This window comes from Bos mutus, chromosome 18 (assembly GCF_027580195.1).
Source record: "Bos mutus isolate GX-2022 chromosome 18, NWIPB_WYAK_1.1, whole genome shotgun sequence".
Classification (NCBI taxonomy): Eukaryota; Metazoa; Chordata; class Mammalia; order Artiodactyla; family Bovidae; genus Bos; species Bos mutus.
In genome coordinates this window covers 55,296,270-55,307,460 of record NC_091634.1, presented here as the reverse complement: position 1 = coordinate 55,307,460, position 11,191 = coordinate 55,296,270, and the positions used below count along the sequence as shown (strand labels likewise).

The following is an 11,191-nucleotide window of genomic DNA, read 5'->3' as shown; positions in this document are numbered from 1 at the left end:
GGTCACAGGGCAGCTGAGTCTATACCTAATATCACCCCGGGGTCAGACGGAACCACGCCGGTTTATTTGCTCCAGAACACGTATCACACTTGGACAGTACTGCTTCGTTTGTCGCGCATTTTGTCTGTCTCCCGTTCTAGAATGTACCACAGGCCCAGAGAACGGGACACGGTAAGTGGTCAATAAATCGTTCTTGAACGGGGAATTGGCGGTTACCGAACGCGTACCTCAAGGAATGACTGACTGAAACTTCGAACGAACGAATCGAAGCCTGGCCTAAGTACCTCAGTTCTCAGCTCAGGTGAGCGCTGGGGACAACGGTCCCCAGCCCCTGGCTACGGCAGCCGGGAAGGTCAAGCCAGGTCCGGGCGGAAGTGCAAGCCCCGCAAGGCCCGCCCCGCGCGCACGCAGGCCCGGGTACCCACGCTTCCGGGAGATCACTTCCTCCACTGTCTCCTAGCAACGGCTGGAAGCGTTGTTGACATCCGAGGCCGCAGTGGCGCAGGTCTGAGCCCAGAGTCTCGCCGCCCATAAGATGGTAAATCCGAGATCTCTGTCAACAACCCGCCCGCCAAGGGTGCCGACAGGCAGGGTCCCTTCGCTGCCCAGTTCTCGGGGCCGCAGGGAAGGCTAGGAGCTCCAGAAGCTTCTTGGAGGGGCACACGGAGACGCTGGAGGGACCAGAGGGGGCGACCGTGGAGGAAGGGAAGATGTGTAGATGGGGGGAGCTTTCTTGGGGAATAGATATCTAGGGGTGTTTTCTGGGAGTAATACTTGAGGAGGAAGAATATCGAGAAAGAGACACGGAAGGGATGAAAGATCCTGAGGGGAATGAGTAATCTCCTCGACAGCGAGGGAAGTTTGAAAGGGGAAGAGGCACCATGGAGGAGAGAAAAATCACCCCGAAGGGAAAGAAAGACATGCGACAGCGCAAGGGAATGGAGAGGGGCGAGAAGGAGGAGCTGTTGAGGAGAGAAGAAAGAAAAATAGAAAAGAGGAAGTAGGGATGGGAGAAGGGAGGCGAAGAAAAGGAAAATGGAGAAAGAGAAAGGTCGAAAAAGAACAAACCGAAAGTGTTTTTGGTGTTTTGTTTGTTTGTTTGTTTTTAAGGAAGGAAAAGGTATTGGCGATGGGAATTAAGAGACTATATTATGAGGGCTCAGAAATCACGAAAGGAAAAAACACCTGGGAAAATAGAGGGACAGGCTGGGTCGAGCAGGGAGAGAGAAGTAAAACAGAAATAAAGAGGTCAGCGGATCTTGTAAGGAGCTGTGGACGTTGTCCTATAGATGGCACAAAAAAAGTAGTTATTTAATCCCCTGTACAGGTACTATGCTTTAGTGCAGTGTTTCCCAAAGTGAGATGCAAACATGAGTTGCTACTTTAAGATGGCTCAGAAATACCAAATACCACAGAGTGAATCACATCAGAGAAAGTTATTCCTCTTTCATTTTTTTCAGCCTCTAGACTATATCCAGGAGAGACTTTCTGGCACTTTTAGGTCCTTTTAATACTTTGGCCACCTCATGCGAAGAGTTGACTCATTGGAAAAGACTCTGATGCTGGGAGGGATTGGGGGCAGGAGGAGAAGGGGACGACAGAGGATGAGATGGCTGGATGGCATCACCGACTCAACGGACATGAGTTTGAGTGAATTCCGGGAGTTGGTGATGGACAGGGAGGCCTGGCGTGCTGCAATTCATGGGGTCACAAAGAGTCAGACACGACTGAGTGACTGAACTGAACTGAATGCCACGATCATCTATCTATCAAGTAGTTTTGATTTTTCACCTGAAGTGCAAACCTCAGGCTCATAATTTTCATTGGAGTAGAATTTAATAATATGATCTCTCTTTTTTTATGATTATTTCTGCCTGTGACAAATGATACAGAATTTGCATTTGTGGTAGCGATGTATAGTTTCCTTTTAAAATGCATTCATTTAAACTTTTAGCAGTGAGATAATTCTAAAAATGTGCTGGGTGAATAATATAGATGTTATTTATAATGGCAGAAATTGAAAAGCTGGTACACGAATGCCTGAAATTCAGAAAACACCTGCTATAGTGGTGGAAAGAGGAAATAAGTGCTCCCGCCCACATTAGGGTCAAAAGAAAACTGAGTCAAAAGAAAACTGTCTTTTGACAAAAGTAACATAGCATTCACCCATACAATGTTGTAAACAAAATTATTTTATAAACTCTCATCAAAAGACTCTGCAGAATACTGTTTGAATTCAGAATATCCAGTGATTACTCTGTTATGAAAAATATGCAGGCTGGAAAAAATATTCTTTAGTTTAGCATTTGTAGAAGGAAATAAACTGGTACAATAGTCTATGCATAAGATTCAGAAAGCTAAATTTAAAACCCAGTAATGGGATTATAACATTTATGGTTGAACATTCAGCATGCCCTGAGATCCAGGCTGTAGTTACCAATAGAATCCTGGGATACATTGTTTTCACAGAATATTTTTAATTTAATCATCTGAACTCCCAGTTAGATGACATTTACAACTGAGAATATGATTTTTTATTAAGTGATGCTTTTAGAAGGAAGGAGGTCGTAATATAGCTCTATAAATATTTTTTTAAATCTATAATGTAGAAATGGGATTTTTTGTGTGAATACAGAAAGATCAATGAATGAAAGATGACCCGAGCAGATTTCTGTTCAACATAAAGGATACTTTTCCAGTGAATAGAGACAGATAAAAATGAAGTGCGCTCTTGTAAGGCAAGATTTCTGTCTCAACAAAAGTTCGGGGCAAGATATTTTTCAGGGTTGTATGTAGAGAGTCTTATATAAGTTTGCATATGGGTCTTGACAGTTTCAATGCTCTCTTCCAAAAGCTGAGATTTAGCATCCAATACCTTAGTTTAAGGAGACAGAGGAGTAGGGATCTTTCTAAACATTACTCTCGTTAGGACTGGGATCACCATGAAGACTCTGGTTAATTTTTTTCCTGATCTCTTCCAGGCAGAGGTGGAGGAAACCCTAAAGAGGATCCAGAGCCATAAAGGGGTTATAGGAACAATGGTTGTAAATGCAGAAGGTAAATACATCACAGGCTGCCTTCTTGACACGCAGAAGCAGACCAAGAGCCTTTTTGTTCTTTGAAGTCTTAGGCAAACATCTTGGAATTTTAAGTCAAAAGTATATTTTACATATTTTAGCTGAATCATTTACTTATCAAACATCTATTGAGTGTCTGTTAATTACATGCCAAGCACTCTGCTAAAAGGTAGGGAAATAAAAATTTTAATGTATATATATTCCTAAGAAGTGCTGTACATTGTCTAATTTTTAAAGCTTTGGTAAACTCTCTTCTAACATTTCAGGAGGAGCTATGAAACTATTACAATGAAGATAAGAATACCATTGTTGGCAGTTTGCTTTCATTTTGAAATTGTAAAGCGTACAGAGTTTCAATCTTCATTTGAAAAGAAACCGTTCCTTCACCATAGTAAATGAAATCTTTGAGAATTAATTTTAATGTAATTTATAGTATAGTCTTCATGGTTATAGTTAAAGGAGGGCCAATACATTTCCACCTATGAAATCTGTAGACTTATTCCAGAAACTTGCCTATTAACAGTCCACAGAGCCTTCTCTCTGGCACGTTGTTCCATGCTCAGCTATGGTGGCAGCCTCTTAAAGGCTTCTGCTGGCTTCATTGCTAATTCAGGCATCTGTAAGGGCGAGAGGTGCCACAGATCCCAGAACGTTAGTTGAAACAAGAGTAGCTACTTCACATAATTCATGGTATAACCATGGAATTGGCACACTGCCAACTCGGTGCTTGGCAACGGACTCTCACAGCTAATCATTATTATGGAGCAAATCCATCAATAAATATTTATTGAGCAACTACCCACTGAAAGTCTGTTTAAGCTCTCAACTTCAATCCCTTATTATTAAAAATGGAAAATAACCCAATTTACTGATGATTGTGACAAGTAAGTGAAATAATAATTGTCAAGGGCCTGGCACAATACCCAATACTTAACAGAATTGTAATGAAGTAGTTCTGTGAATGTGGAAATTTTTAATTTATTTATACAGATAAAATATTTGATGTGTTTTACAAAATAATAAAATTTAAAAATGCTCAATGTCAAGAGAATGTCAAGTAATAAATTCACCCAGCTTGAGTGATCAGGAAGGAGAGGTTTTAACATCAGCCTACAGGTAAATCAAGAGCTATGCCTAATATTTCCAGGAGGCCATCCAGTCTGAGTCCATTGTTCTGGTTGAACTGATTTTAGTTCCAGGCATTTGCATAAGCTCTATCACACCCCCTAAGATTTGAAGGACTTCACAGAGAGGCTGTATTTGTTTTCTTTGGCTGCCATAACAAAGCACTACATACTTAGTGGCTTAAAAAGATTAGACGTTTATTCTCTCTCAGTTCTGGAAGGCTAGATGTTGAAATCAAGGTGTCAGTGGTCCAGGCTCTCTTCACAGAAGCATCCTTCCTTGCCTGTCTCCCGGCTTGGTGAGTTCCAGCAGCCCTTGCTGTATGTTTGCTTGTAAACGCGTCACTCCCACCTCTGCCTCCATCATCGTGTGCGTTTTCCTCTTCGTACTCTTTTTCCTCTTCTTATAAGGACCCCAGTCATTGGGTTAGGTCCCACACTGATCTAGTATGACCTCACATCTTCAAAGACCCTATTTCCATATAAGATCACATTCTGAGGTTTAGGGGAGGCTTGAAATTTGGAGGGAACTCTATTCAACCCATCTGGTGGCTCAGACAGTAAAGAATCTGCCTGCGATGCAGAGGACCTGGGTTCGATCCCTGGTTCAGGAAAATCCCCTGGAGAAGGGAATGGCCACCTACTCCAGTGTTCTTGCCTGGAGAATTCCATTGACAGAGGAGCCTAGTGGGCTACAGTCTATGGGGTCTCAAAGAGTCAGATACAACTTAGCAACTAACTCAGGTACATTCATTCACCAATCCTGACACCGAGGACAATGTATCTGAAGGCAGACTTAGTCTAAAGTTCATAATTCTGGCAATATGCTTTAAATGTTGGAAAAATATCCATACCTTTTGATCTGTAATTCCACTCCTGGGAATTTATTTAAGGAGTAATGAAGAAAAGATTTAGGTGCAAAGGATCTCAGAGAGGCATCATATATAACAGCAATAAAGCGAAAGTCACTCAGTCTTGTCTGACTCTTTGCAACCCCATGGACTATACAGTCCATGGAATTCTCCAGGCCAGAATACTGGAGTGGGTACCCTTTCCCTTCTCTAGCAGATCTTCCCAACCCAGGGATAGAACCCAGTTCTCCCACAATACATACACAGACAAATAGGTAAATAAATCTCTCCCAACAGTAGGGAAATTTTTGAATTAATTATGTAATATTTACTCAATGAACCATTACTCTATTTAAAATGTTGAAGAATATTTAAAGTCATGAAAAACTACTCCCAATATTAGATGAAAAAAAAGCAGGAAACGAAGCAGTACCCAGTATTTTTAAATCCTAAATACAGCCAAGCACACATACACACTGAAATATGGAAGAAAAGGCAGGGATGTGTTAACGGTGATTATCTCTTGAGCAGTTGAATTAAAAATGACTTTTATTTTCCTGAGGTCTCTCAATTAACACTTTTCTCATCCAAGGGTAACACAATATTATTTTTCATACTCATTAACTTCTAATTAACCTCTACTAGGAAAAGGTTGTGTTAAGGTTCGGGGCACTTTTCTGAAAGCCAAATTAACCTTTTCCCAAAAAATACAAATGAGGGGCTTATTTTTATGGTCAGATTATTAACAACCAGAGTGTATGACAAGGATGTTTACTAATAGCATATAGTATAAGTTGTGTGACTCGAATGAAATGAAATGCTCCATCTCAACAGCCTACTCAAGTTTAAATGAATGTGCCATTTATTACAATGTAGCTTTGCAGCATTCAGAAGTCCCATGAAATTTAACACTGTAAATATTTAACTAAGCTGCTGTTTGTGTGTTCTTGCTCTCTACCAATGGTTTTAGTTGACTAATTCCCAGTAAATCATTTTAACAGTTTTTTAGGTTTTTGATTGTGGTGAGGTAAGCCTTCTACCATGTTATACGTTTAAACTCATTCTCTGCCATGTGCAGCAGAGTCCTTTGGTTTCACTATCTGAAACATAGACTTATCCATGACAATGAAATGAGCTTATCAGTTTAACCCAATGCTGAGGGGTGTAGGTTTTTGTTAGATTCTTTGTTAACATTGGTTCCCCATTTATAAAATAATTCATTGTTTACAATATTACAGTCCTGATCACTGAACTAGATACTGGTGAACATGCATATTTGTTTCCCAGACAGTCATATCCGTTGTATATTCTTATGTATATAAGCCTGATTTCTGCAGGCTCTTAATTTTAAATATTCTTGACATTTCTAACAATCCATCATTTGGATTTCATTAGATTTTATCCAGCCATCCAGCCATTTCCTTTTATTTTTGAAATATAATCTAGCAACCAAACTACAAGTGTACAGTTGAAGAGTACCACCTTGGTGGGATCATAAAGATTCATATTTTTAAAGCAGTGTCGTAAATTTAGGAATATTGAATTTATACTCTTTGTTCTAGAAGTTACATTTGAGGAATTTATCCTACCCACAAGTATATACAAATGTGAAATGGCATCCACACAGATATATTCTGTCGCCTTGTTTATAAAAGGCAAAGATTGGGAACAGCCCAAATGCTTGGCAGGAAGATATATTAGTTACGTGCATTACAAAGCATCCATTCAACAGTCGCATTATACAGCCATTAACAGGAATGCCCTAGCCTTATGTGGACAGAAGGCAACAACTTTCCAAGTGTATCAAATGGAAGAAGTTAAGGTACAGAATAGAGAATGATACAGTTGAAGAATACAAATGTGAACAGACTTAAATAAACTTAGACTATCTCTGCAAGGACACCAAAGAAACAGAGCAGTGGTTACCTCTCAGAAGAAGTGGGTGTGTTTTATACCATATGCTATAATTACTTCCTAATAAATTATTTTTTAATTACTTCACATGGTCCCAAGCAAGAACTCAATAAATATTTGTTGATTGATATTTTTTCCCCAAGGGTCCACAGCAATATGAAGAACTCCAAGAGTTTCCACAGTGCACACTTATTATTCAGGAAGGCTAGGTCTATTATTTATTGACTTGGATCATGAATAGACTGACTAAGTAGGCCCGAGCATCTGATTCATAATCTTGTCATCTGCACTTTAAATAATTTATTCTGCTTGTATTTCTTTTTTGACACTGAGCAATGCAGACTTTGTAGATAGTCACTCTTCGTGATGCAAAATAAAACTGTTTGGTCAAAAAGCACCCTTAAAAGGTGGAGTGCTTGCTCCACTTTCAGTCTCCTGCTTGGTAAAGACACACATGTAATGGTTCACCAGGTGTGAAAGACAGAACTGACTTCTGGAGAGAAAGTGGCCAGCAAACAATAATACAGAAATTAACAAGCTTTCTATGAAACCTTATTTACTGAAAAGGTTTTCCTTATAAATATTGTCCTCCTCATCTTGTTTGGCAAGACCGACTCTGGAGAGAATGAATTTCTTAAAGGGGAAGGAAATTAGTCTGTTTCAGAGTTGAGGCTCTCCAAAGGTTTTCATGAAAAACAAAGTCCCAAGTTAGAAGCACTCAGACCAGTTTCTGGAGCTACATTCTCTGAGGGAAAAAACCAAGAGGGCCACCTTAGCCTTTTTTATTGATGGGCCTTCATTTGGGTTCCTGAGGAACTTGACAACAATCCCAGATTCACCTTCATGTGCCCCCCAAAACTCAAGGCACATTTGCAAATCAAATCCTTGGAATTCCCTGGCTTATTTGGTAGTTTTCAAAATAATATGGAGGTCGGCTCTGATTAGGTACGATATATGTAAAACAGCTAGCACGGCACCTGTTCCACAATAAGCACAGAGTGACCTGAAGAGAGGCTGGATGGATTTGAATGGAATGAAATTATACTCGCATATTTGTCTGGCTAGGTTTTTTTCTGCTAAATTAATAGCTTCTGTTTTACACTCATAATGAAACAATAGAGCACACAAGTAGCCAAATCTAATCATGCTTAAACCAAGAATGAGTGCAAACCAGGGCATGCCCAGCCAAACTACAGCATCTTTGTGGCTGTGTTTTCTAGCATAAAAATTAAGGTTTGCAAAATACTGTATGAGGAAGTTACAAAGAAATTCTGAAAACCCCTTTTGATACTCTCTAGCAGGTGCAGATACCCCCTTCTATCTCTGTTCTCAGGAAACTAGCACCATGTGTTAAGTGGACTTTTCACAGCTTCTCACGGTGAACTCACCTCACTGTAGACAGGATGCTTGCTGCTGCTGCTGCTAAGTCACTTCAGTCGTGTCCGACTCTGTACAACCCCATAGATGGCAGCCCACCAGGCTCCGCCATCCCTGGGATTCTCCAGGCAAGAACACGAGAGGGTTGCCATTTCCTTCTCCATTGCATGAAAGTGAAAAGTGAAAGGGAAGTCGCTCAGCCATGTCCTACCCTTAGCAACCCCATGGACTGCAGCCTACCAGGCTCCTCCATCCATGGGACTTTCCAGGCAAGAGTACTGGAGTGGGGTGCCATTGCCTTCTCCAGACAGGATGCTTAGGGAAATGCATTTCATATAGAAACATGTTACTACTGAAATAATCAATTAACAATTTCCAAAAGATTTGTATACTAAAGTGTTCATCACCATTAGGTACGAAAACAAAAACACACAACCTAACAATCCTATAGTAGGGGGTTGATTATATTATGTTGTATCCAAAGAACAGTAAAGTCTACAGCCATTAAAAATAATGTCGATGGCACCGTCAACAAGGAAAACTTGTATGCTGCCCTTTGAATGAAGAAAAAAGCAACAGTCAAATCTACTTTTATAATTTGATCCAACTAAATTTTAAAATCCATGTGGAGGCAGAAAGATTGGAAGGAAATAAAGTAAAATTGTTCCAGTGAGTAATATGAGTCATCACTTTTTCTTCCTTTTTAAAATTACCAGTATTTTCCAGTATTTCTATGATGCACCTATTGCTTTTATAAAAAAAAAAAAAAAATGTTTAACCCATAATTAAATCTTGTACTAGGCATTCCCATCCGAACAACCTTGGACAACTCAACAACAGTTCAGTACGCAGGTCTCCTTCATCAGCTGACCATGAAAGCCAAGAGTACCGTCCGTGACATTGACCCTCAGAACGACCTAACTTTTCTTAGGATCAGATCCAAGAAACATGAAATCATGGTAGCTCCAGGTAATCTGGCCCATTTCATGTCACATTTCAGGCATCTTTCTACTTTACTGGATAAAGGCTTTGTGTCTCAAAGGATGGGGACTGTGGGTTTTAACATGCACTATGACACATCATGTTCCTCAATTAAAAAATGAAGAAGTTTGAATCTGAAAATTCCTTGAAATTAGTCAAGAAGTTGGATTTTGCCCGTTTGTACCTGTTGTTAGTAAAACATTTAGGAGGTATAGATTTCCTGTTACGTAAACTTAGCACACAGACCTCCTGAAGAGTGGGAGAAATATCTCCTATCCAGGGGATAAAGCAGAGGGTGGGTCAAAGGTCTGTTGGGTCTCAAACCTTCCCTGGGGTGGAGCCCATCCACTGGGGCCACTAAAAGCCAGCCGCCACAGAAATACTTCTTTCCTCGAAGGAGGTGCATTCACTGTGTTAGTGGATGTCAGTGTAAAACAGGACTCATGTTCCTAAATCTAGTCTAGAGCAAACTTCTCTATAATGCAGCTGTAAAATCAGAGTCGCCCGCAAACTAAATAAAGCTTTACCTGCACCTGTGTTCTCACACAAGGCGCACATTAGAATTGCTTGGAGATCTTTTTAAAAATTTTTACTGATACCTGGAACTCCACCTCAGACCAATAGAATCTGGGGCTGGGCCCAGGTAGCTCAACAGGTGATGCTGATGTGCAGCCAGGCTGGCAAACCACTGGTCTACACAAGGTCCAAGTGATGTGCTGAAGAGACAAGCAGATGAGCTGAAGCATTCTTTTATTAAATTTAATTTTTAGGGTAGCCTAACACATAAGATGGGCTCCCCTGGTGGTTCAGTGGTGAGGAATCTGCCCACCAATGCAGGAGATGCAGGTCTGATCCCTGGGCCAGGAAGATCCCTTGGAGTAGGAAATGGCAACCCATTCTAGTATTCTTACCTGAGAAAACCCATGGACAGAGGAGCCTGGTGGGGAACAGCCTACGGGGTCGCAGAGAGTCAACCAATTTTTAGGGTGGATTAACTTTGTCCATCTCTCTCCACAGATAAGGAATATCTTCTGATCGTCATTCAGAATCCATGTGAATAGACCTGCAACAGCCAAATTCTGCCCTGTGATGCCAGGCTGAAAACACTTCATTCTTTAAAGATTCCTGAGATTATAATCAATCCAAGTGATCTTTTGGACAGTCCTTTCTATTTTTACATTTAAACTCTTTACATGTCTTATTTAATCCCTTTTGAATGTATTGTAAATTTATAATTTAACTATATAATAAATAAGTTTCTGAAACAGTAGTAAAGATGAATAAAACTAAAAGCTGGTTCTTTGAGAAGATAAACAAAATAGACAAACCTTTAGCCAGACTCATCAACAAAAAAAGAGAAAGAATCAAATAAACAAAATTAGAAATGAAAAAGGAGAGGTTACAACAGACAATGCAGAAATACAAAGGATTATAAGAGACTCTTATGAACAACTATATGGCAATAAAATGGTAACTTGGAAGAAATGGACAGATTCTTAGAAAAGTTCAATATTCCAAGACTGAACCTGGAAGAAATAGAAATTATGAATCCAATTACAAGCACTGAAATTGAAGCTGTGATCAAAAATCTCCCAAAAGACAAAAGCCCAGGACCAGATGGCTTCATAGGAGAATTCTATCAAATGTTTAGATAAGAGCTAATGCCTATCCTTCTAAAACTCTTTCAAAAGATTTCAGAGGTAGGAACACTTCCAAACTCATTTTACAAGGCCACCATCACCCTGATACCAAAACCAGTCAAAGACAACACACAAAAAAGAAAACTACAGTCCAGTATCACTGATGAGCATAGATGCAAAACTCCTCAACAAAAGTTTAGCAAACAGAATTCAGCAACACATCAAAA

At 40.0% G+C, this 11,191-nt stretch overlaps 1 protein-coding gene across 1 annotated transcript; it reads left to right on the top strand.

Moving 5' to 3' along the window:
• The first annotated feature begins 419 nt into the window (after positions 1 to 419).
• On the top strand, positions 420 to 10,599 carry DYNLRB2 (dynein light chain roadblock-type 2). The gene is made up of 4 exons (XM_005907874.3): positions 420 to 538; positions 2,982 to 3,057; positions 9,145 to 9,312; positions 10,342 to 10,599. Exons 1-4 carry the CDS (start codon positions 536 to 538, stop codon positions 10,383 to 10,385), a joined length of 291 nt encoding a protein of 96 aa, XP_005907936.1. The 5' UTR covers positions 420 to 535; the 3' UTR covers positions 10,386 to 10,599.
• The last annotated feature ends 592 nt before the right edge of the window (positions 10,600 to 11,191 follow it).

Excerpts from the sequence above, each read along its gene's own strand:
- DYNLRB2 (XM_005907874.3), top strand. Across the intron at positions 3,058-9,144 it reads AATGGTTGTAAATGCAGAAG|GCATTCCCATCCGAACAACC; the intron begins GTAAATACATCA and ends ATCTTGTACTAG. Across the intron at positions 9,313-10,341 it reads TGAAATCATGGTAGCTCCAG|ATAAGGAATATCTTCTGATC; the intron begins GTAATCTGGCCC and ends CTCTCTCCACAG.